Source organism: Micrasema longulum, unplaced genomic scaffold (genome assembly GCF_059751315.1).
Source record: "Micrasema longulum isolate JH-2025_06_02 unplaced genomic scaffold, ASM5975131v1 h1tg002088l, whole genome shotgun sequence".
NCBI lineage: Eukaryota > Metazoa > Arthropoda > Insecta > Trichoptera > Brachycentridae > Micrasema > Micrasema longulum.
Genome location: NW_028279255.1, coordinates 97,641 through 123,152, shown reverse-complemented (window position 1 = coordinate 123,152; position 25,512 = coordinate 97,641). Strand labels below are relative to the sequence as shown.

At 34.1% G+C, this 25,512-nt stretch overlaps 1 protein-coding gene across 1 annotated transcript in view; it reads left to right on the top strand.

Moving 5' to 3' along the window:
* B4 (imaginal disc development protein B4) overlaps positions 1 to 25,512 on the top strand; it is a 94,767-nt gene that overhangs the window by 43,109 nt on the left and 26,146 nt on the right. Inside the window, exon 2 of the mRNA XM_088239188.1 lies at positions 5,600 to 5,737. Within this exon, the coding sequence (XP_088095314.1) occupies positions 5,600 to 5,737 (138 nt within the window). The remainder of the gene's footprint in view (positions 1 to 5,599; positions 5,738 to 25,512) is intronic.

The window sequence follows — 25,512 nt, the reverse complement described above, 5'->3', positions numbered from 1 at the left end:
CCAATGGTATTTCCTTATAATATAACTGTACAGCTCGGTGCATCAACGAGTTCTGTGTACTTGTTTTCCTACGAAATGGTAGTCTTACTTCATGTTTATTTCTTGTTTTATATACATGTTCACACTGATTAGAAAAAACCTTTTGAGTCAACTCTTTTGAGGTATAACCATTAATCATTTTATGAACAAAAAACATTACATTAAAATATATTAGTTGACGTGCTGTCATAATTTTTGCTTGTTTCAGCATCAACTTTATTCTGGTGTATTTTTTTTTTTTCAAAATTACTCTCATAGCATTTTGCAGAACAGTAAGTTTATTTTTTTCCCCTTCAGTTGCCAAAAACAAAATACTACTACAATAATTTATATGAGGCACAATTATGGAGTTATTTATTTATTATTTATTTTTTAAAAATTTTATTCCAGTAAAATGGCTATAAAGTGCAGAGCCAATTCTACCATATAAACATATAAACATGAACATAAATATAAATATAAACAAAAATATAATAATAAACATAAATATAACAATAAACATAAATATAAACATAAAATAAAATTTTATATTGCAGCACTTATGGTGGTCTTAACATATCGCGCCATCGCTTGAACAACGGTGATTGGATCCACTCTGCAGTGGCTTGGAGAATTTCGTTATTAGACTTTTTTAGGCGTTCCCATAGGCTCCAGGCTCTTTGGCGAAGCAGGGCAGCGAAGGTGTTTATTCGTCCAGCTGTAAACATTTCAGAGGCACGGCAGTACCTAGGCAATCCGAATAATTGTCGGTATGAGTTGTTATACGTGATCCTTAATTTATTCCACGCTCGTTGCGTATAGCTGTTCCAAAGTTCCGCTGTATACATGGACGTCAAATACGAAGTAAATACGATTTTCTTCACTTCGTTACTGCATTGAAAGAAGCGTCTCGCTAGCATAGAGGCCCTGACATTGATGGCTCTTCTCTGTCTCTCTATGTCCTGATCGTCTTTACAATTATCAGTCAGTATGTGCCCTAGATATTTGACTTTTGCAGTTACCATTAAACTGTTGTTGTCTAGGAATGCAGGTGGTGATGGGTGCACGAACTCAGAAAGTGACGTCTTGTGTTTAAATATAAGTACGGCAGATTTTTTTGCATTGCATTATAAATCATCCTGCACGAATCTGCAGTTATATGTATATCTTCTGACTCTTCCCATAAGAGAAACCTTCCTTGCTATCTTATTTGTCACATATCTTGTATTCTGGGAAAAAGTCAATCTAGAATCTATTATAATCCCCAAATATTTTATCTCTTTCACTTCCTTTAATATTTCTGCATCCATCATTATTGTTGGTGAAATAGGAATTTTCACATTTACCTATTGAAGCTAGATTATTAATCGTCTTGCAGCTACATGTTAGTTTATTAGTGTCCTGATGGTGTTAGGTGCTAGGTAGATGTAAATAATAAAAATGTACTTTCTTTTCAAAATAACATTTAATTCCCACACAAAAATACTGAGGTTATGCTTCTAGTGACTACTGTAGTGTTCTCTCCGTGAATGGGGCTTACACGCCCTTATATTATGATATTATACAAATAAGATAATAAAGTCTGGACATAGTTCGCTGCCCGACCATGCTCCGTGTACATGTATCGACATGATACGTAATAATATTAATAAAGAAAGTGTATACAAGATTGTATGGTGTACATGTACTGACGTGATACAGGGGTGTTGATAATAGGGAAGTTATACAAGATTATGGTGTAAACAGTGACCGTTACATGAATCACAGAATAGAATAAATAAAGAAGAATACACAGTAACTAAGATAATAGAATGAGTGGAAAATAACATAGCAATGGAGAGACGGGTACGTCTCGAAACCGGTCGACATTGGTTTTATACAAATATAAATTTAATAAATTAATAACCTCAAAACGATTTCCGTTCTAAGTAGTTCTTGTAACTGTCACATTTCTCATAACTGGCATTGCGCCTGCGTAATAAATATTGAAATTCGAATATGGAATGCGATTATGCATTCATTGATTGGCTCATTTGATTATTTCATTGTTATGTGGGCGAACTGCATTGTTCAACTTATGTGCGTACGTACTAATCAATCATATTAACGCATTTGATTTGCGGGCAATTTTAGCACAATGCTACGGAGCCTTTCGATGCCGTTCTGTCTGGTTTGTTTCCAATTATTCTAGTTGCACCAAAAGAGTTCGGCTTAAAAAAGAATTTAGAAGTCTGATAACGAGTAGGAAAACGATACGATTTGCATTGATATATAATATGTATTTTGGATGGTCAAACGTGTACCTAACACGGGCGACCTGCTTTTGAAATTTTGAAAGCATTTTTATTTATTTATTTAATGCGCACATTTTTATTAATTTATTTTTTTATTTTATTAATTTATTGCATAAAATTAGAATACATATTTAATAACAGGGAATCTACTCGTATATATAACTAATGAATAGAAAATGAAAACGGAGTGTTCTCTGTTTATGATAGTCTCCGACATTGCACAGCCTGTTCTAAGATGGAGATTTTTATCTTTTAAAGCATAAAAGTAGTTCTATACTAATTAAAACAATAACAAAAAAAAACTAAAACCACTTAATTATAAATGCCTGGCTAATCAAATGTAAGAAATAATTAATCGTTATTATACAAATATAAAGTATGCATATGTGCCAAGAATACATGGTTCTTAAACATAAATAATATAGTATAATATGTAACAAAAAAACTAGTTTTAAGTAATGTAATACATAAGAATATAAATAATATGTGCACCTATTTAAATTTATTGCAACAGAGAGGGAAAACATTTTTGAGAAAGGAATATGGGAGTCTAGGCATTTACAGGGCTTATGACCTGTCATTTGCTGGCTTAAGTGGCCACTTTTTCAAACATTTTTTTTGCACCACAACAGGCCAGGAGGCCTAACTACAGTGGTGAATTACATCACAGAGCACCCAGGCTTGAGAAAAATCACATTTTTAATTTTCGTGTTCTCACCGGGAATCGAACCCGGAACCTTCCGTGCGTGAGTCAAGCGTCTTGACCACTACACCACGGAGGCCGCCACTTTACACACTGTGTAACATTCACAATTCTGCCCATGTTTTGACATTTCCTCAACTCTTCCATCTGTTGACTTTTGTGAAGTAAAGGAGCTGAAACCTTTATTATGTGGGTGAGATTCATCCGGCTGAACCAAAGCACCTACCAGGCAACGCCTAAAAACAATTTTCCAATTTTTATACTTCTTCTTTTACCAGGTAGTTAAATCAACAATGTTTGAGTATGTACAAATGCTTGCAGACTGACTGAATTTCCTCCCTGGGGAATTCATTCATTCCCTCTCTGTTGCAATAAATTTAAATATGAACAACTCCCTAGGGAGAAAGTCCAGCCAGTCTGCAAGCATTTGGACATACTCGAACATTGTTAAATATGTGTTCCAAATATACAGGGTGTTTTTTAAACCCTGTCACATCGGAAACCACTATGATCAGTATGGGCAAAAAGTCATATTAGCGTATTTAAAAAAATATTTAGAACAATGAAAATGTTTAAAAATAAAATATTTAAAAAAACAAATGGTTGCTTCTTTCTGCAGGGGAGAAGTGAAGGGGGGCGCGGCGCAGTATAAGACTCCCCCCCTCCTCCCTCGTTTCGCCCTGCAGAAGTAACCAAACATTTGCTTTTTTTAGCATTTTCTTTTTTAAAAATTTTATTCGTTCTAAAAAAATATTTTAATGTGCCAATATGTCTTCTTGCTCATACTGATCATCGTGGTTTCGGATGTGACAGGGTTTAATGAACACCCTGTATAAAGTACTGCGTTCGTTTATCTACATATATTTTTGAAAGAAATCTCTCGCTGCACTATTTATATGTGCAGTTATCTTTAAAAAAGAAAACACAGTATCTTGTAGAAGAGAACATTTTCTTTCTAATGATGTCCAGCCACTGCCATTTTTTTTTTACTTTTGGTACCTAGTCATTATTAAATTACAAAAAAACGGACCCAACTTTGTTAGCACTCAAAATAATTATCGGGTGTCCTAATTTTATTTAAGCTACCGATTCGATTATTTCCATGAATATGTACGCGCATCACTAGCAATCGCTAACGACTGAGTACAGTCAGCTGACCTCTGCGGGTTACTGACCCCCTCCCCTTTCGCGGTCCCCCCCTCCCCTCCTCCCGCCACCCCCAGTCGATCCGTCGAACCTGGCAAATAAATCAAACACTTCACAATATTATTTTAAAGGCTAAAACCACCACCGTGAAGCCGGTTCACAATGCTACTTACCAGGGGCGAATTGTCAAAATAAGCGATTATGCACAGCCATTATATTTTTACTTTTGATAATGATGTTTTATAGTAATTATGTTTATGCGAAAATAAATAAAATAATGGTTAATATTTAAATTTGTTGCAACAGAGAATTTTTTTGAGAAGTGAATATGGGTGTTTAGGCATTTACAGGGCTTATGACAGGCGTCTCACGCTTAGATCAGCTACGTCTACGGCCGGAGGAAAAGTTATTATTCCTCTACGCAAACAGCGCACTTAATTTAGTGAACGCGCATTTGCGGTCGCAGGCCCTATGGCATGGAATGCTCTCCCAGCAGAGGTGCGTGGCTGTAAAAGTTTAGCTTAGTTCTGAGTTTATACATATATCTGTTTGTTTACTATAAATATGTATGTAGAACTTTTGATTTCCCAAATAAAATAAAATAAAATAAAATAAAATAAAATAAAATAAAATAAAATAAAGTAAAATAAAGTAAAGTAAAATAAAATGAAATGAAATGAAATGAAATTAAATGAAATGAAATAATATAAAATAAAATAAAATCAATTAAAATAAAATAAAATAAAGTAAAGTAAAGTAAAATAAAATAAAATAAAATAAAGTATTATGTGCTTTATGTAAGTAAAAATCAATTAACATTTTTTGTAGATTACCTATAAAATAAATTAATATATTTGCATGAGCATTCAAAGTATCTTCGTCGGTAACCTATAATTGAACATGTTTAGAAGAAAAACATGTATGCGTATTCTGCGTTTCATACAGAAAACTTAATTTTACTTTTTAGATAAAATTAAAGATTAAACTTAACTTCCCATTGTAATCGGGGCCCAGTAGCTCAACAATGGGAAGTTAATACTTAACTTGAATTTTATCTACTAAGTAAAATTATATTTTCTGTAAGATAAATATAATATGTTGGGCATATTTCTTTCTAACCATGTTCAATTACAGGTTGCTGACTAAGATACTTAATTTTTTTATACAAACACATATATTTTTGTACATAAATATTGATTTTACTTTATACCGTCTCGATATGTACCGATGGAGATAGTGTTTGTAATCGCGACCCTGCAATGGGCTCATATCTTGTCTTAAGGTCGTTATTTTTCTGTCATAGTTGAAATTTATCGTTTAATTGTGTTTTCTTTTAATCGTGTATTTAATTCTAACTAAACTGTGGCAGTATGGTCCATGGATAAATAAATAAATTGATGAAAATAATTAATTCATTCATTAATCTCTTCCCTTGCAGGGTGGTTCGCTCTGGTCGGCGAGAGAGGCAGCACCAATGCCAAGTCGTATTCCACCATAGCTGAGCTGGTGAAGGCCAGGGTACCCTGCTTCCTACCCGCGGCCCCGTTGGCCGCTTACCTGCTGCAGAGAGACCCAGGTAAAAATAAACGTAAACATAAGATGCCTTTTGATGTCTCCATCCCAGCCGTTGTTTTAATGCAGTGCTTCCCAAAGTGGTTCTTACAGACCCTCGAGGGTCTCCGGGACCATTCAGGGGGTCCGTGGAAAAATTAAATTTATTTGGGGGTCCCTGAACAATTCAGGGGCCCGCACAAGGTTTAATATAAAGTTAAAATAATATTAATATCCCTACAGAGATGAGGTAGAATTTTTTTCAAATTCAGGATTATGGATATTCGAGCGTTTACAGGGCTTATGACCTGTCATTGGTTGGGTTAAGTGGCCACTTTAAGTACTACAACATTCCCCATTCCGCTTATTAGCGAATATCCACACCAGGTAACATTTTTGATTTTTGTATTTATGTTACGAATTGAGAAACCATCCACAAGCGAGTTGGAGCGCCATCTATGTATTGATATTGAAGTTAAGTATTTTAATTAAGCAGATTACTTTATTTTATGTAGTTAAGACTCTTCCGAGTTAAATTAAGTACTAGTAATCGCCTGCAGATTGCTTGAGTTTGAAAAAAATTCTACCTCATCTCTGTAGGGATATAAATAAAAATATATACCTACTCCCCCTTGGGAGAAATTCCAGATTTGTGTGTGTACACGTACACGTACCAAAAATAATGTTAAAATAATATGTTATTTTTATTAATATATATGAATGTAAAATCAGAATTTTGAAAAGAAATACATTTTTTTTGAATCGCACGAATTTTGGGGTATTCAAAAAAAAATCTAGGTTAAATTATTATGCCATCAATAATCTTTTAAAATAATACATTTTAGTACAAGCCTTTTTTTATGGAGTAATGTGTTTTTTAAAAATGTTTTAAGAAAGAATTTTTGGTTGTTAAAAATATAATAAAATAAAATAAAATATTATGTGCTTTATGTAAGCATTTAACATTTTTTGTAGATTACCTATAAAATAAATTAATATAAGCCTTTTTTTATGGAGTAATGTGTTTTTTTAAAATGTTTTAAGAAAGAATTTTTGGTTGTTTATACTTACTTTCTACCATTGACATAGTAATACATAGACATATGTTAATATTAATAGTTTCCTAGGGGGTTGAATATATATATATATATAGTTGGATAATTTATAAAGCGCCATTTTTGTGAAAATCACCTCAAGGGCGCTGTACAATTAATAAATATCCCAGTACGTCTTGCAGCTACAGAGCGCATGGACGGTTGGGATTCTAGTTCCTCGTTTTCAATTAAGATCAATAAAAAAATATAATAGATAGGAGCTAGATTACAGGACGTCTTGCAGCTACAGAGCGCATAGACAGTTAGAAATTTAGCCCCCATTTACACATTTTAAAAATTGACAAATAAATTTAGTGTATTACAAAATAATAATAATATGAATAGTAAAAAGGAGTAACATTACAACACGCCTTGCTGCTACTAAGCGCATAGACGATTGGAATTCTAGACCCCGTTTACTGTACTTTACCCCTGTCATAGTCTACAAAAATTTGGAAAAACTCATATCATTGTTGATAAATCCATCAGGCCTACGAGGAAGTATAAAAATTAAAAAATATTTTTATTATAACTTTAAAAACGTAAAATAAAAATATTATAAAAATAGTTATTTAAAAGTTATATTTACGGCAAAGATTCATTCATCTGAGGAATGTCATCTTCGGAATTTTCAGACGAGAAACCATAAACTCAAAACATACTATAATTTATTTTTTATTCCTGATTATTTATTTTTTTGCACCACAACAGGCCAAAAGGCCCAATTACAGCTTGCTCACCACATACCGCACACCGCATCTGAGGACATAAGTCTCCTTGGCGGTGCCCACGTACACGGAAAATTTGCTCGTTGTCAAACGAGAAAAGCTGCCCGAAGGAGCTCTCTGAAATCTGGTAGCCTTAGCATATTTGTGCTGAAAGAAAGTAATCCAGAAGTACATAACATGTACTTCATTGGATTGAGAAGAGAGGGAAGTGAATTACAGTGGCCAATTATAGAAAAACCTTGTTTTTGTGTTCTCTCTGGGAATCGAACCCAGGACATTAATTAACATGGACAATTCATATCGGCAATTTAATTAGCAAAGTGGCGACATTATCGAGTCTTTTTTTAAAAATCAAAAATTTTATTCCAAAAACGGAAAAAATTCTAATGTATGAAGCCTATGTAAAAACAACAATATGTTATACGCAACTACTATGGGGAGCGGGATATCAAAATGACATAAACAGACTAAAAAGACAACAAAATAAAATATTAAAGTTACTATATGACCTTCCCTATCTAACTGCAACTACAGAACTTTTTAAACAAACTAATCAATTAAATATAACTGAACTCTTTCAACTAGAATCATTAAAATTTATCCATAAATTAGCCACTAATGTAATTGTAGACGAAGAACTAAAACTTGTAAAAAATTGTAGTCAACGTGGAAATAATACGAGAATATCAGACAAATACCATATACAACTTTCTAAAACAAGACAAGGACAATCGAGACTAGTGAACCAGGGACTGAAATTATACAATAAACTACCAGACAAAACTAAACAAAAGACTCAGACAAACTTTTCGAAAGATGTAAAAAATATTATTTTGAACAACAGAGTATAAATGAAAAATGCATATATTATTTTATGTAAAATGAATGTAATAATCCGTAAGGTTTTATAAATAAATTTTCAAATAAAAAAAAAAAAAAAAAAAAACCTTCCGTGCGTGATTCAAGCATCTTAACCACTAAACCACCAAACGTTTTTTAGCACCTTCCGGCGTAAATTTTGACGATATTTTTTTTTTTCAAATTCATGTCGCATTTTATTTATTTATTTTATTTTATTTGGAATTTTTACAGTAATTACATTAACAAAAGTAGAAATATATTTACAATACTAGAGCCAATTAAACAAATCCACCGTAAATCTTATAATATATAAATATATAGTACGTTTACCACAGAGGGTGGAATACAAACTCTCTTAGCTTATGTATAAGTCACTGCACAACTCTGCTCCGGAATATCTCAGGGAACTCTGCATTCCAGATGAACTAGCTGACAGACGTCTTACGCTTAGATCAGCTACATCTACGTCGAAAGGAAAAGTTATTATACCTCTTCGCAAACAGCGCACTAAATTCGGCGAACGCGCATTTGCGGTCGCAGGCCCTTCGGCATGGAATGCTCTCCCAGCAGAAGTCCGAAACTGTGAGAGTGAAGTGATGTTTCGGAAGAAACTTAAAACCCACTTGTTCTCTAAATCATTTGAATAAATTCTTAGCATGCGGTGACAAAGTACATTTTTTTTTAAAATTTAAAAGTTAAAATTAATTTTATATCTTTATATAATGACTTTGTAAAGCGCCGTTGAGTTATCCTAAATAATAATACTACACAATAATAAAGAAAAGATTAACAAATTACAACAGGGGTGGAGAATACCTTAAATAAGGGAATATGAAAGTCTAGGCATTTAAAGGGCTTGTGACCTGTCAATGGCTGGTTTAAGTGGCCACTTTACACACTGTGTAGTATTCACCATTCTGCCCATATTTGAACATCTACATTCCTTCAATTCTTACATTATTTTTTAAAAAATTAATTAAAATTTGAGTTCTTATGATTTACCCAAATATTTAATTTTGAGGGCCATTTTCAACGAGTTGTAAATATCTTTATTGTGTTAAAAAAATCAATGCTCCAGTACCATAATCCAGAGAGAAAATACGGGAAAACGTTTGTATGAAGGAAAATCAGACCACGTTTCCTCTTTATATTTAATATTATTAAGTATACTTACAAAACTTTAAACCTTCACTAAAAAATCTTGTCATTGGCTGGTTTAAGTGGCCTTCAACCCTGTTGTAATTTGTTAATCTTAATGACTCCCGAGGGGGTGAAATCCAGTCTTTTGTCTACAAACATTTGGACAAACTCAAATATTGTAATAAAGATAAGAGTTTACATTAACATATTACAACAGAGATGAAGAACATTTAAGAGAAGGTAATATAGAAGTCCAGGCATCTACAGGGCTTATGACCTGTCAATGGCTGGTTTAAGTGGCCACTTTACACACTGTGTAACATTCACCATTCTGCCTATATTTGAACATCTATATTCCTTCAATTCTTTCATCTGTTGATGTTTGTGAAGAAAGAGCTGTAACCTTTATTTATGCGGGTGAGATTCATCTAATTGAATTATTTCACCTACATATTAGGCAAAGCCTGAAAATATTATTTTTTAAATTTCTATACTTCTTCATGGACCAGGTAATTTATCAACAATATTTTGAGTTTGTCCAAATTTTTGTAGACAAGGACTGGATTCAACTCCCTGGGGTAATATGTTAATATAAACAGCTCCCCAGGGAGTTGAATCCAGTCCTTGTCTACAAAAATTTGGACAAGCTCAAAATATTGTTGATAAGAGTTTACGTAATTTTATGTATGTGTCGTGTTAGTATTCATGTGTGTGTATGTGAATGTGTGTGTATGTGTGTATGTGCGAATGTGCGAATGAATGAGGGAAAGTGAAGTTTAAAAAATAATAATTAAAATTTTCATCGAAACACCCTGCTGTGGTTTTTTGCTCTTACTATTTTCATCAATATCTGATATAGTCGCTTCAAGCATTTGCCTCCAGATAAAACGTTAGTTTGAAATTATTTTCTGTTCTTATTTTATTTGGTCTCTGACAGCTGCTGTCAGCCGGCAGCACGCGATCAGTCCATTGTCTGATCTCACACCTTGAAGGCTGGGTGGTGTATTGAGTATCGCACAGCTGGGTAGGCCGAAAGTGTGGGTGTGTAGCTAATAGGGATGTGCCATCACATACTAAAACATCGATACATCGTTTCTTTGAAGCATAGCTCGGAAACCAAGGACCTTAGAGTTACTTTTGATACCTCCTTAAGGCTGTAGTCCGGTAAAACGCACGCAAAATGAGGAAATCATACGATTTTGCCATTTTAAAACGAATGTTTTTTTTTAATCCCGCAATATTAATAAAATAAAAATATATAAATTAGATAAAAACAATATTTAAAAAAAATAAATACTTTAAAGTTTTGTGTAACTAAAATATAATTACTTTTAGACCGGCATATTACGCCATTTCAAATTTAGACTAAACTTAGGTATCTGGGATCTCAATAAAGACTAAGTATTGAACTAAAATTTGTTAAAACGATTTGAAGACAATAAATTGAACATGAAAGTGGCAAAAGCCAAATTTTAATTTTTTGATTTTGTAAAGAAATACAAGCATTTTAAATCACATACATTTTCGTGACATTTTTCTTTATTTCTGCGTAAAATCGTGCCTTCGGTTATACTTTAAAGAAATATCGAAATACTATAGTTGATACCTTTTTTTATAGAATTGTATTCTCTTTTTTTTTAAAAGAAGATAATTCTGGTTATAATATTTAATTTATAACAACATCTTATTTACCGAAACTTTACGTCGAGAGGAGAAGTTATTATGCTTCTAAGCAAACAGCGCACTAAATTCTGTGAACGCGCATTTGCGGTCGCAGGCCCTATGGCATGGAATGCTCTCCCAGCAGAGGTGCGAGGCTGTGAAAGTGAAGTGATGTTTCGGAAAAAACTTAAAACCTACTTGTTCTCTAAATCATTTGAGTAAATCCGTAGTATGTGATAGCAAAATAAGTTGTTTTAATAAAATTACAAATTTAAAAGCTTTAATTAAATTTATTTATCTATAGAATCACTATGTAAAGCACCCTTGAGGTATTATATTACGAAAATGGCGCTATATAAATAAGTGCGAAGGTTTTCACGGTCACTGTTATCAGTATGTTTTTTTTTTGGGTGATACCGTGTGTGTTGGATTTTTTCCGATGTTTCGGCTACCATTGCAGGAGCCATCTTCAGGGTAAACTAAGTGTTTTGTAGAAAAAAGTGTGTGTTAAAGTACTGGTAATTTGTACCGTGTCGCAGTCGGCAGTAGGCACATTTTTGTAGTATTTAGTTCTGGGAACCATGTTGAGTTTAATTTCAGCCCGTCGTCTTTGTTTATGTTATTTGGGTGTCTGTGTATTTCAATTGCCTCTTTTATTATTCGTGCTCTGTAATTACTGGGTTTATGCAAAATTTTCGGTTCAAATGCGAAAAAATGTCCGATGTCTATTAAGTGTTCCGCTATTGCAGATTTGTCAGGGTGCCCAAGTTTACACGCTCTTTTGTGTTAGTCGATCCTTTTCTTTGCTGTGCGCCCTGTTTGTCCTCTGTACACTTTATCACATCCTCGGCAACTTAGTTTAAACAGCTTCCCTTTCCAGGGGATTCTTATCTATTGGGCTCAATAAATGGTTCTTTTCTATCCCAGCTCTACATACTACAAAAAATTAATAAAAATGTGCCTACTGCCGACTGCGACACGGTACAAATTACTAGTACTTAAACACACACTTTTTTTTCTATGAAACACTCAGTTTACCTCGAAGATGGCGAAACAAATCCAACACACACGGTATCACCCAAAAAGAAACATATTGGCGCTATATAAGTTATCCATAATAATAATCAATGTTCGATCCGTATCGATGTTTTGAAAATGTCAATATAACGTCGCATCCCTATCTTCTAGTAATGTCCATAGGCCAAGGGGGGTAACCCGATGCTTGCGAGCTTTTAGAAATTTATCATCAAAGGACCTTAGTTCGATTACAATTATTATTATGTATAAAATAGCAGCCGTCCTTTCCGCATCGGGACCTAACCAGATGATACAAATCAATTGTTTCATTATGTTCTATTCAGTTTGAGATTACATCTGCGTTTACCGAGTATTTTTATCGTAAGTAAGCGTATTGCAATAATTCTGAAATAATTATTTATTTATTAACGGACATTGTCCATGTATACAATTTATAAGGTTTAAATATTACAATAAAAGAATAGTTTAAAACATTAAAAAAAAGAAAGAAGCATTGACAAACATAAGGGACATCGAGACAAGATCTGGACTATTTATTTAGTGCTCGTTTAAATCGTTGTAAACTTAAACCAAAAAAGTCCAGATCTTGTCTTGAGTTAACAATACGACAAAGGCGGGTCATTGGAGAATTCAGGCCACAGTTTGTTCTATGCTGATCGATGAACAGTTCTTCATTGTTTCTCAATCTACGAGTCGGAATATTGAATTTTACTTGTCCCAGTAATGATGGAAAATCGATTTTACCATTTAGTATGCCGAACATATATATGGAGTCAATATTAGTTCTACGTTTTTGTAGACTAGAAATATTTAACATTGACTCTATTTCAGCATAAGAATAATTATCTCTCTCTAGTCCGAGCATCCACGCTATTTTTTGAAGCAAGCGATGTTGGACTGATTCAATGTGATTTATGCGATTGACATAACATGGAGACCAGACCACTGAGGCATATTCTAGAAGAGGGCGAACAGTTGAGCAATAAAGAGTTTTGATTGTACGGACATTAGTAAAATCAGAGGATATTCATTTAATGAAGCCAAGTAATTTCAGTGATTTATTTACTGTATTATCTGTATGCTCGTATGTCAGTTTATAGTCCAAAACAATAATAATATAATCAAAAAATATTTTTTCTCTGCAGTCCTGTGGGTGAAATAGAATTAAACATGGCGGTATAGTTGAACGTAGTTATGCAGAAAGCAGCCAGCCATAGAAAAGTGAAACTGAGATAATAGCCCTTTTGTGAAAATAGTAAATAATAAACTTCTTAGATTTTCACGGCCGTTAAGATGCACAATAAGTTTTTCTGGGTTATTATGCCGTGTGTTGTTCGTACTCTCTACCGACGTTTCGGATCGCGTTACAGCGTCCATCATCAGGGTTGATGTTATTTGTGTATGAATATGTGTTACGTTAGGTACTTAGAATTTTTACCGTGTCGTAGTCGTTTTTGTGTGATGTTATGTATTTGGGACTTGTACCGTGTCGTAGTCGTTTAGATTAATGTGTACCATTATGTACTTAGGATCTATACCGTATCCCAAATCTGTGTTACATTGCAATCTTTATGCAATTTCTTTATGACTGGGTACCAGGATGTTTTTATGACTGGGTACCAGGATGTCTTTATGACTGGGTAACATCCTGGTACCCAGTCATAAAGAAATTGCATAAAGATTGCAATGTAACACAGATTTGGGATACGGTATAGATCCTAAGTACATAATGGTACACATTAATCTAAACGACTACGACACGGTACAAGTCCCAAATACATAACATCACACAAAAACGACTACGACACGGTAAAAATTCTAAGTACCTAACGTAACACATATTCATACACAAATAACATCAACCCTGATGATGGACGCTGTAACGCGATCCGAAACGTCGGTAGAGAGTACGAACAACACACGGCATAATAACCCAGAAAAACTTATTGTGCAGTAAATAATAAGATCTACACAACTAGATTGCCCAGAACTGTTACTACTACTACTACTACTACTACTACTACTACTACTACCACCACTACCATCACGCCATTTCCCCGTAGGGGTAGGCAGAGAGAATGGACCGCCACACACGTCTATCCTGGCATACAATCCTAGCCTCTTCCACATTCATACATCTTGACATACATGCCCTTCGTTTCTGTCTGCTTTTGACATGACCAGACTTAAGATTTTGGTTTATCTGATCATGCCACGTCTTCCTTGGTCGTCCCTGTCTAACGTTGCCGTTCATTTTTGCCATATATACTTGTTATACCATTCTCTCGTCCATTCGTTCTACGTGACCAAACCATCTCAGAGACCCTTTCTTAATCTTATCAATTATGCTTGTCTCAGATTTACACTCTCGCCTGACTGTTAACTATAATAAACTTTCGTATTCCACATAGACCAACAAGACGTTTTTATTGTTTTCAAGTCATCATCATGGTACTAATTATTCATTGAATTCACCAATTATTCGCATGCAGCGACTTGTAAATCAATACAGTGATGATTTAAATTTATTTCATACCACGCCGCTGATTATCAAGTCCTGTGTTTTGAAAAAGAATTAACAATTACAAACAAACAAACAAACAAACAAACCATCACGCCGTTTATATCTTGGCATACAGATCTCGCTTCCTCTACATCCATACATCTTCTCATGCACGCACGCCGATTATTCCTACTTTTGACATGTCCATCTTCAAGTATTTGATGGACTTGATCGTGCCATGTCTTCTCGGTCTTCCTAGATTTCTGCATCCATCAACATTCGCATCGTAGATCATTTTAGCCGATATTTCGCTGTCCGTTCGCTCTATATGTCCAAACCACCGCGGCACCCCTTTCTCGATCCTGTCGATAATGCGTGTCTCAGCCTTACACACTTCACGGATCTCGAAATTTGTGCACCTATCATACATCATTTTACCACACATTTGCCTGAGGGATCGCATTTCGACAGCATTCAACCTACTTTCATCCTCATTTTTCAATTCCATACTTCGCTCCCATACATTAGAGTTGGCACTAGAACACCGTTGTGAACTTCTAGTTTAGCCTCTTAGCCAAAGTAGATTTCAGTGCACTGTTCACCCTGTTCCCGGCACTCACCTTCCTTTCAATATCTCTCTCGGTCTTTCCATCCCTAGTAAACATTCTTCCCAAATACACAAATTCAACATAACTAATAATTAAAATTTCAAATAATGATTAATTGTTAACTTTTGTTTCAACTCTTTACTCTTGTGGGTAAAATTGTACTTTAAATTTATTTATTATGGTTTAGTATTAATATTTATATCAACTATGAAGTAAACTTTTTAACTTTTAAAGCACTTTCTCTTTCTCTTTTCCTTCTTCTCTTCCTCTTTTTTAAAACAGCTTTTTTCTTTAATAAACCTTTCTTTTAAATAGGTAAATAGTAAACCCAATAGAAATCGGCTTTCGTTATTCCACTTCCTAAAAATGGCTCCCCGGCATCCAAAAAAGATTATAGATCCATCTCCATTTTGCCCATCTTTTCCAAAGTTGTTGAACGAATAGCTTACAAACAAATTAACTGTTATCTGACACTCCATAATCAACTTGATCCTCTGCAATCTGGTTTTCGGGCTGGACACAGCACTACTACCGTCTTAGTTAAAACAACTGACGACATTAGACAAGCAATGAATGATAAACGTCTAACGCTTTTGGTCCTACTTAATTTTAGTAGTGCTTTTAACTCTGTTGATTTTGACCTGCTTCTCGCTAGACTTAAGTCCTTAAATCTATCTTCATCCGCGATAAATTGGTTTTCAACGTATTTACGTGGCCGTCGTCAATGCGTTAAAATGGCAGATGTCTTTCCAGATTGGATTGATCTTACCGCCGGTGTGCCACAAGGGGGGGTACTTTCTCCACTTTTATTTTCCCTTTTTATCAATCCAATAACAAAAAATCTCCCCTGTTCGTACCATTTATATGCCGATGATTTGCAATTGTATATTCATTTCGAGCCCGTTGACATTTTTGAAACACATAGAGTAATGTCACTTGCACTCGACCATATCTCTTCATGGACAAAAAAACATGGACTTCTCATAAATCCAACAAAAACCCTAATTGTACTTGTTGGTAGTAAACAAATGTATTCAAAAGTGAATTTTTCCACACTTTTTCTTTTCAAAATAGATGGTACAGAAATTCCATTCATGACTTCAGTCAAAAACTTAGGTATTATTATTCATAAGCATTTAGGGTGGCACGATCAGGTTAACGAAGTTAGTCGTAAACTTTATAGCAGTTTGCACTCACTTAAAAGATTACAGAATATCTTGCCAATTAATGTTAAGCAAACATTAGTCCAGAGCTTACTTCTTCCACTCCTTGACTACGCGGATGTATGTTATCCAGATGCTAACTCTAAATTGCTTGATAAGTTAGAACGATTGCACAATATTTGTATTCGTTATATCTTTAATCTTCGGAAATTTGACCACATAACCGAGTATCGCACGCAACTACACTGGCTCAGTATCAGGCACAGAAGAAACATTCACATTCAATCACTTCTTCACAAAATTTTAAATAATCCCACTTCGCCTGTTTATCTGAGAGACTGACTATCTCTTCGTTCTAGTAACGAGAGAACCCTTTTAATACCCTGTCATCGCTCTAATTTTTTTGCCTCCTCTTTCACAGTAGTAGCCGCTCGATTGTGGAATAATCTACCCACTAATGTTAGAGACGCCCCTTTTTTATTTACATTTAAGTCAAGATTGAAATGTCACTATCTAAATATTTAAATTGTTCCTTTATCCTTCTTATTTCCTTCCCATCCCCTCTCCTTTCTTCATAGTATAGTGTTATTTTTTTTTATATATATATTTATTTTTTTAATCTTTGCTTTTAATTTTTGTATAAAATTGTAAGATTCAATATGTCCATGTATTTATAAATTTCTCAAACTGAATGGTTTGGGTAGGTAGGAAGAAATTGCCTTAAGGCAATATGCCCGCCCTTATATGTATATTTATTGTATATGTATATTAAGTGTCAAATAAATAAATTATATTTGTTACAGATGTAATATTTATTTTTTATATTTAAATACTGTTCACCATTGTATACTTCTCCCTACTTTTTTGTTCATTTTTAATATGCTATTTTTCGTTGTATTTTTTTACACTGGTTTTATTGTAATTGTGTAAAAGGTTCATGGAACCGTTAATAAATAAATAAACAACCGGTTAGAATTTTTTTGACTTGAACAAATGACAAACAATGAATCGATTACTTTTTTTAATATTTAAACAAAAATCTAATTATGTATTTGACCGGTTTTAATGATTTTTAAAGTACCGTAAGATTTTTCTAGTGTTGTGGGTATTTTCTGCAAATTGAGAAATGGCATTTTTGTGATCGACGCCATTTTCAGAAGGTGGTTAATAAAGATTTTTGTACGAAAGCGGTCTGGCTGTGTTTAGCAGAACATAGAATTGACCTTACTGCACCCGATAACATGAATATCAATTTTTTTCAAAATTGTGGACTGGTTGCTTTCTGCATAACTACGTTCAGTTGAAGATAAACTTTCCCAGGCGACAAAGAAGATACACTACCGACCCTCGACCTTCAATTTTGGGTAAGTACATCGATAGAAAAATGAGATAATGATAGCTTAACGTCTGCAAAAAGGTCCATAACCTTTTGCCAGAATCGTGGAAAGACGGGAGTGTTGTCAAGCTGCGGAAGGTGTTGACCTCGCTCTTTCATGACATTGGTCGTAGGAAGTCAGAAAATTTGATGCATGTTACGGATTGGAGAACCTTACTGGATGTCAAAAATAAAATATAAAAAATAAGGAATAATTAAAAAAATATATATTTATAGATGACAACCATGAAGTTTCCCATAAATAAATTGTCTATGTTTTTATGAATGTATGTATGTGTATGCGCATGGGTGTATGTACGTGTGTGTGTATGTACATGTGTATATATGTGTATATTTATATATACATGTGTGTATATATGTGTATGTCTGTATGTATATGAATCAAAATGTGTATCCGAATAAGTTTATATTTTGTTTGTCTGTGCTCTATATTAATTTGTTAACTATTATAATATATAAAAATGTAATTGCCTAGCTTGGAACGGGGTATGTACCCTTGTTAGCTGGGCAAAGTGTATGTGGAATTGTATTTTGATAAAGAGTGTGAATAAATAAATAAATAGCTGCCCTTGCGACTTGCGGTGGACTCATCTCTCAGGACCTCCTCCATATATTGCGCGATTGTCCTATGTTTGACGCCGAGAGGTTTAACTGCAAACAATTGTGCGCACAATACCGCCAAATTTATGAGAACCCAGAGGAAGTAATAAAAAATGAAGCCACTGCGGAAAGATTCATTGCCTTTCTGAAGACCTTAGTTATATAAATGAAAAATAATAAGAAGGAACGGACCCAGACCCGTGATAAATAACTGTTGTACAATATACACGGTTTTTCAGGGCCAGACCGTGAAACTTCAGAATATTCCTCTTTGTAAGCTTTAAAAAAAGTTGTAATCATAACGTATTTGACCAACGAAGCGATACGCACCAGACGCAGACAAGGGAAGCGGCCGGGTAGGAGAGGGGTAGGGGTTTGTGGAGGGACTCCTTGTCCGAGAAATCAATGATTTACTACATTCTGAAATCTTATTTTTGATTTATTTTTTTTAATGATTTTTTGGAATTTTTTTTATAAGATTTTTTTTTTTAACGTTACCATGAGAAATGTTCCTCAGAAGTTTCGCGGTCTGGCCCTGAAAAACCGAGTAATTCAAAATTAGACAGCGGAGAGACTATCACTCCCTCTCACTTCTGTTCAATGTACTTCATGGTCCTAACGCTCCTATATACCTGCGTGAAAAATTTCAACGCTTATCAGTTCATGGTTTACCTCTTCGTTTTAATTCTCAAGGCACTCTCTTAATACCCACCCGCAATTCCTCTTTCTTCTCTAACTCATATAGTGTCCATGCGGCTCGACTGTGGAATCATCTCCCATCCACCATCAAAGATGTTATTACAGTATCTCTGTTTAAATCACGTCTGAAGAAACATCTCCTTTCTCTTCCTTAATCTCTCCTCCTTTCCTTTTTCCTCTTTCCTATTTTTTTCCTTTTTCCCATTGAGTAATAGTTTTGATTTAAGGTAATTTATAAACAAATACGTTTATTTCTATTTTTATATATCTTTAGCTTTTTAATCTTTTTTTTTCTATCGAATATGTTCTGTAACTTGAATTATAAAAAAAAACTTTTATTTTATTGGTTGGTTGGATGAAATTTCCATTTGGCAATAAGCCCGCCAATGTACAAATAACATTTTGTACAAAAAGTTAAATAAATAAATAAATATACTTACTAGGAAAAAAAGCTTTGTATGCAAAGCAATAAATAACCGGAACAAGAGGAAAAAAAATATTTAAAAAAATAGATATGTACCAAGGGGACTCGAACGTTACAGTACACGTATCTACGCACTAAAGCGACATACCTTCATAAGAATGTCATAGTTGAAGACAATTTCTCCCGAACGATCACGAAGATACACTGCCAACCCTTTATCTTGGTAGGTGCATCGGTATGTATCGAAGGCTCAAGTACTGCACTCACACAACTTCTAATTGAAAACGACAAAATTTTGATTCCACCGAGCAATTTTTGCTTGCATTACTGCAAAATTAAATCGTTCTGAGATGGACACTTTTTTTCTTAAAAGCCTTTTTAAAATGCGAAAGAGAAACAAGTAAATTTTGAAGTCAAATGAAATTAGAACATAACTCTCAGTTTTGAAACCGAACGCCTAGATGCAGAGATAATGTGGCTAGAGGCTGACATATTAACATATAGCAGCATCTTGCTGTTTGGGTTTAAAACTTGGGTTGGTAAAAATATTGCCATTATAAAAATAAATGTTTTTTTTTTTTTTTTTTTTACATGAATTATTTCATGGGATGCGACTTAAACGCCCATTAAAGACAAATCTTTTCTTAATTTGCTAATACCTCATTGTCTTTGTTGTAACATCGTTTGGTCTGTGGTTTCTATTAATGATATAATCTAATTAGAATCTAATTTTATTGAGCCGTATCAAATTCCGCCTTTGAGGTATCTACCTGGAATTTGCGCTATGCGGTCGGGTCGGGCAAACTCTATCTGAAGAAATAGAGATACCTTTAATATTTTATATACCTGATTTTACACGAATGAATTTCGCCATTTTTACAAATTGTATCTTGTAAAAATCAATGTGAATCCAGGGCCCCGAGCCAGACCTTTAAAAAAGGAAAAAAATCCACTCCGATAGTTGCCTGGGGACTGGGCTTTATAAACCTTTTGTAAATTGTATTATAAAATATAATAAAATCGGTTCAGGCGCCCTCAAAAACGTAAACGTCTTTAGCAGTGTCCTTGTGTTTATTTTTGTACGACCATTTCGTTTGATTATAATCGTAAATTTTAAGATTTCGTATCGAAATGATTTTCAGCGAGTAGACCCGTGTCAAATCGTGCGTAACAAATGGTATTATTTTAAAACAACACAAAATGGCGGCTGTGACGCGTGAGCAGCGATTGGTTTGTCTAAATGCACAGATAAACATCTGATAAACCATAGAGATGGAGCATAGACGAAAGTTATAATGAGGATGCCCAGTCTGACTTTTCTTCACACAAACATATTCCCGTATTTTTCCCTGCAGTGATTTCTGAACCACTTTATCTCGCGTATTTTGTATGTAAATTCTTCTTCTTTTCTTCATCCATTCCTAAGTGAAGTATGTGGACATCACCAGTTGCCTCCGGGAGACCCTATCGCCAGCCAGCACTCTCGCCTCCTCCCATGTCAATTCAGCGCCACTTAGTTCCGCCGAATAACGTCGAAAGATCGTCATCGACGGCCTTCCAGGACGGCGTGAGCCCGCAGGTTTAAAGAAGAGGCAACTTGGATTTAGGTTCTCCTGAGGCATGCGCAGCACGTGTCTGATCCAGGTCCACCGCCGCATCCTCAAGACGCTCGTTATAGGAGGCTGCTGCGTCCGTTCTCGGATTTCAATGTTGGTTATAAACATAGAATTAAGAATAGTCCAGAAGGAGCGTATAATCATATTTTAATACATCGGACTGTGTCCAATAATCCCCCCACTATGCCCCACTTTCGCCGCGCGCATTCGTGATGTCGCCGCGTAATATTGCACGATGGGAAAAAATAAAATCGTAACACAAATGTAAGGTTAAAAAAAAAAAAGCAATTTGTTAATTTCTCTAAATTTTTTTTGTGCACGCGGAAATATTGATTGACACAACAAAGTAGATAAGTAAAGGGTCATTATTAAATTATTAAACTCTTATTAAAGAGTAATTGAACTAATGAACTTTAAACTTAAAATTTTACTTTTTTAAAGAATATTTTTATATCATGTGAAATAATATTTGATGTTTTGAAGATAATGACGGTCAAATGAGCCACCACAGAGTTGTTTAATCCGAGGTCAAATTTTCATTAGTTCTCTCATTAGATGAGCAAAGTAGGGTAAAAAAAATTACTACCCTGGCAACACTAACGAAATTTCCATTTTGATTCTTCGACAATCTGACAGATGGAAAAATAATTCAATTTTTAAGTAATGCATTTGCTACTTAAACATTTGTTTGCTAATTACGCATGAAATTTGAAACTAGATGAATCTCACCCGCATAAATAAAGGTTTCAGCTCTTTGACTTCACAAACATCAACAGATGAAAGAATTGAAGGAATACAGATGTTCAAATATGGTCAGAATTGTGAATGTTGCACAGTGTGTAAAGTGGCCACTTAAACCAGCCATTGACAGGTCATAAGCCCTGTAGATGCCTAGACTTCTATATTACCTTCTCTTAAATATTCTTTATCTCTGTTGTAATATGTTAATATAAACAGCTCCCCGGGGAGTTGAATCCAGTCCTTGTCTACAAAAATTTGGACAAACTCAAAATATTGTTAATATCATCAAGTTTAATATGATGCTTCTTCATGCATTCGATTTCAGAATTTACAATATCCTCAATAACAAAAGGCAATAGTCCTAGAAGTTCTTCTATAGAATCTATAGATTAAATAAATTGAACAAAAAGTGTAACTTGCACTGAGCCGCAATCGAGTAGCTAAAGAGCCACGGTTTGCCGACCACCGATTTAGCGCATCTCTAAAAATGGCTTCCGAGTACAAATTAAAAAGGAGAGGATACAGAATGCATTTAAAATCATATTTCAAGAGCCCTCTGTGCCTAAAAAAGTCAATGTATTAATGGCTCTTTTACCTCTGCTTTATTCTGAATTGAATGTGTAAAAAACATTTGAAATATCTTTAACAATGGAGTCTACCTTATGTTATATTATCAAATCAATAAAAATATATCTACTACCGGCGTCTTTTTAATTTTAATTTTGTATGTTTTTTGTGCTCTGGGAGCAATCAAGGCTCTAATGTAGGTAGCGAGCTTGCCTAGGTGGCTGGCTACCTCAGGCTAAAGTAAGGAATGACTAGGCGAATTTTGGTCAAAAGATGCACGGGTCATCGAACCACGTGTTTTGCCGTAGCTCGTGCAAGAGTACTTACAGTGTTGGAGATTCTGGACTCCGGACGATCCTACCTGCGCAGACAATTCATTATTCTTCGATTATCAAATTACAACAGAGATGAAGATCATTAGATTAGAGACTTGGGAGTTATTCTCGATGGTAGATTGCGGTTTTTTTTTTACTATTTATTTTTATTTATTAAGGAAAAACAACAGTTGTTATATAAGAATACAAAATATAAAAAATAGTACATACATCCAGTTAAAGTTTTTCACAAATATAATGAGAGAACATGTTACACAGTAAAAAGAAAAAAAAAAGAGCTCTTAAGAAGGTTAAGGGATGAAATAATAGAGTGGAGGAGTGGAGGAGAGGGATTTTCATAATATAGTTGACCGATTCAAAATTTTGATATTATAATAAAATAAACATAAGTAAAAGAACATAAACTTATTACACACTGACAAATGTTTTATTTTTCAGTGTTTCAAAAAGTTTTTTTTTGAAGTCACAAAATTTTGTATTAAAAATATCTAAATGGGGACAAAGTAAATTAAACTTGGAGCAGCTACGATAAATAAACCGAGTTTTGAACATAATTTTTTTTGGGCAATAAATTATAAAAAAAATGTACTTGTCGTGTTGATTTTACGGGACAATTGATTGAAATACGCTCCAAGAGATATGGACTATCGATAAAATTGTTTAAAGTTTTGAAGAGGAAAGACAGATCAGAAATGCTTCTACGTTTAGTAAGGGAAGTTAAACTATGAGAGGAAGAAGGGTCTGGGGTCTTCTAGCAATTCTATTGTTGAAATAGCTTACCGAATATTGCATTGTCCATTGTAGATATTAAAAGTATATACTATGGTTTGTGCAACTCTGTTTTGGCCTACGGTTGTATTTGTTGGGGTGGAGTTGCCAAGACTATTCTTGATCCCTTGGTTAAGGTACATAAATCAATATTGAGGATAATATTGCGAAAACCGTACAATCATCCGAGTGGCGGTCTTTTCAAATCCTTAGACGTCCTTGGCTTAAGGCAAATCTACATAAGGAAAGTAATACTTGACATCCACAAAAATAGGAGCACTCAAGTTAATGTGAGTCATGCGCACTCAACCAGAAGTACAGTAAGAAACGATATGGTGATTCCAATAGTACGTACAGCGGTATTCCAAAAATCATTTCTATATAACGGACCTAAACTATACAACCTGATACCGTCATTTTGGAAATCTGATAAACCATCAGTATTGAAAAAAAATAAATTGGTTGACAGACATTGGAAGTAAGGAATCTGGGAATTTATTGAGGATAGTAATCTAAATATTATGCTATTTATTTATTTATTATGGATAACTTATATAGCGCCATTTTCGTAATAAAATACCTCAAGGGCGCTTTACATGGTGATTCTATTGTTAAGTTAATTTAATTGAAGCTTTTAAATTTGTAATTTAATTAAAATAATTTATTTTGTTGTCACGTGCTACGGATTTATTCAAATGATTTAGAGAACAAGTGGGTTTTAAGTTTTTACCGAAACATCACTTCACTTTCACAGCCTCGCACCTCTGCTGGGAGAGCATTCCATGCCATAGAGCCTGCGACCGCAAATGCGCGTTCACTAAATTTAGTGCGCTGTTTGCGTAGAGGTTTAATAACTTTTCCTCTCGCCGTAGACGTAGCTGATCTAAGCGTGAGACGCCTGTCAGCTAGTTCATCTGGAATGCATAGTTCCCTTAGATATTCCGGAGGCGAGTTGTGCAGTGACTTATACATAAGCCAACAGAGTTTGTATTCGACCCTCTGTGGAAAACGTAGCCAGTGTAGTTCCCGAAGTAGTGGAGTGATATGACAGAACTTAGAGATTCCGAAAATAATCCCATTGAATCATTTATAAATTTATTGTATTTTCGCATGTGCATATATATTGTGTATGTATGTGTGTATATATATGTATATGTATGTATATGTGTGTATATATGTATGTATGTGTATATGTATGTATGAAGTATGTATGCTTTATATTTATATATTTAATTGTATTTTTACATTTAATGTAAGCTGTATTTTTTTTTCTTTTCTTCTCTTTTGGGCTATAACTGTTTATTTTTATTTCTTCAATATTGTTTTTATTTATAGGAAACATATTCGAAAACCATATTTGCCGCAATAAGTCGGTTTCTTAGAACAGGCATTTGCCCATATAGGAACCGATTGCAACATTAGGCGTATTAATATTTCTGGCTTGCCGACCCTTCATATACTGAGCCTACTCCTAGTACAAGCAGAATTTGCCAGAGTGTTTTTTGTGCCATTTTTGTAACATTGTATGTGTAAACTAATAAATGAATAAATAAAATGAATAATTCATACTTATTTTATCCGTGTACACTTTTGCAAATACGACCTTCTATGTTTAATTTTTTTTGCCGCAACAAATCGGTTACTTAGATCAAATTATAATGACATAGAATCACAATCTAGAAAAAAAGGTAAATGTAATAAATAATCAAATTCCAAAGAATACAATGCAAAAAAGATATTCAGAAATATTTTTTAAAATATAAATTATACAAATTAAGAATCACACATAATCAAATATACAAAATAGTGGTATCATTAAAATCAACAAAATAATAGTAGAATATAGTAATATTAAAA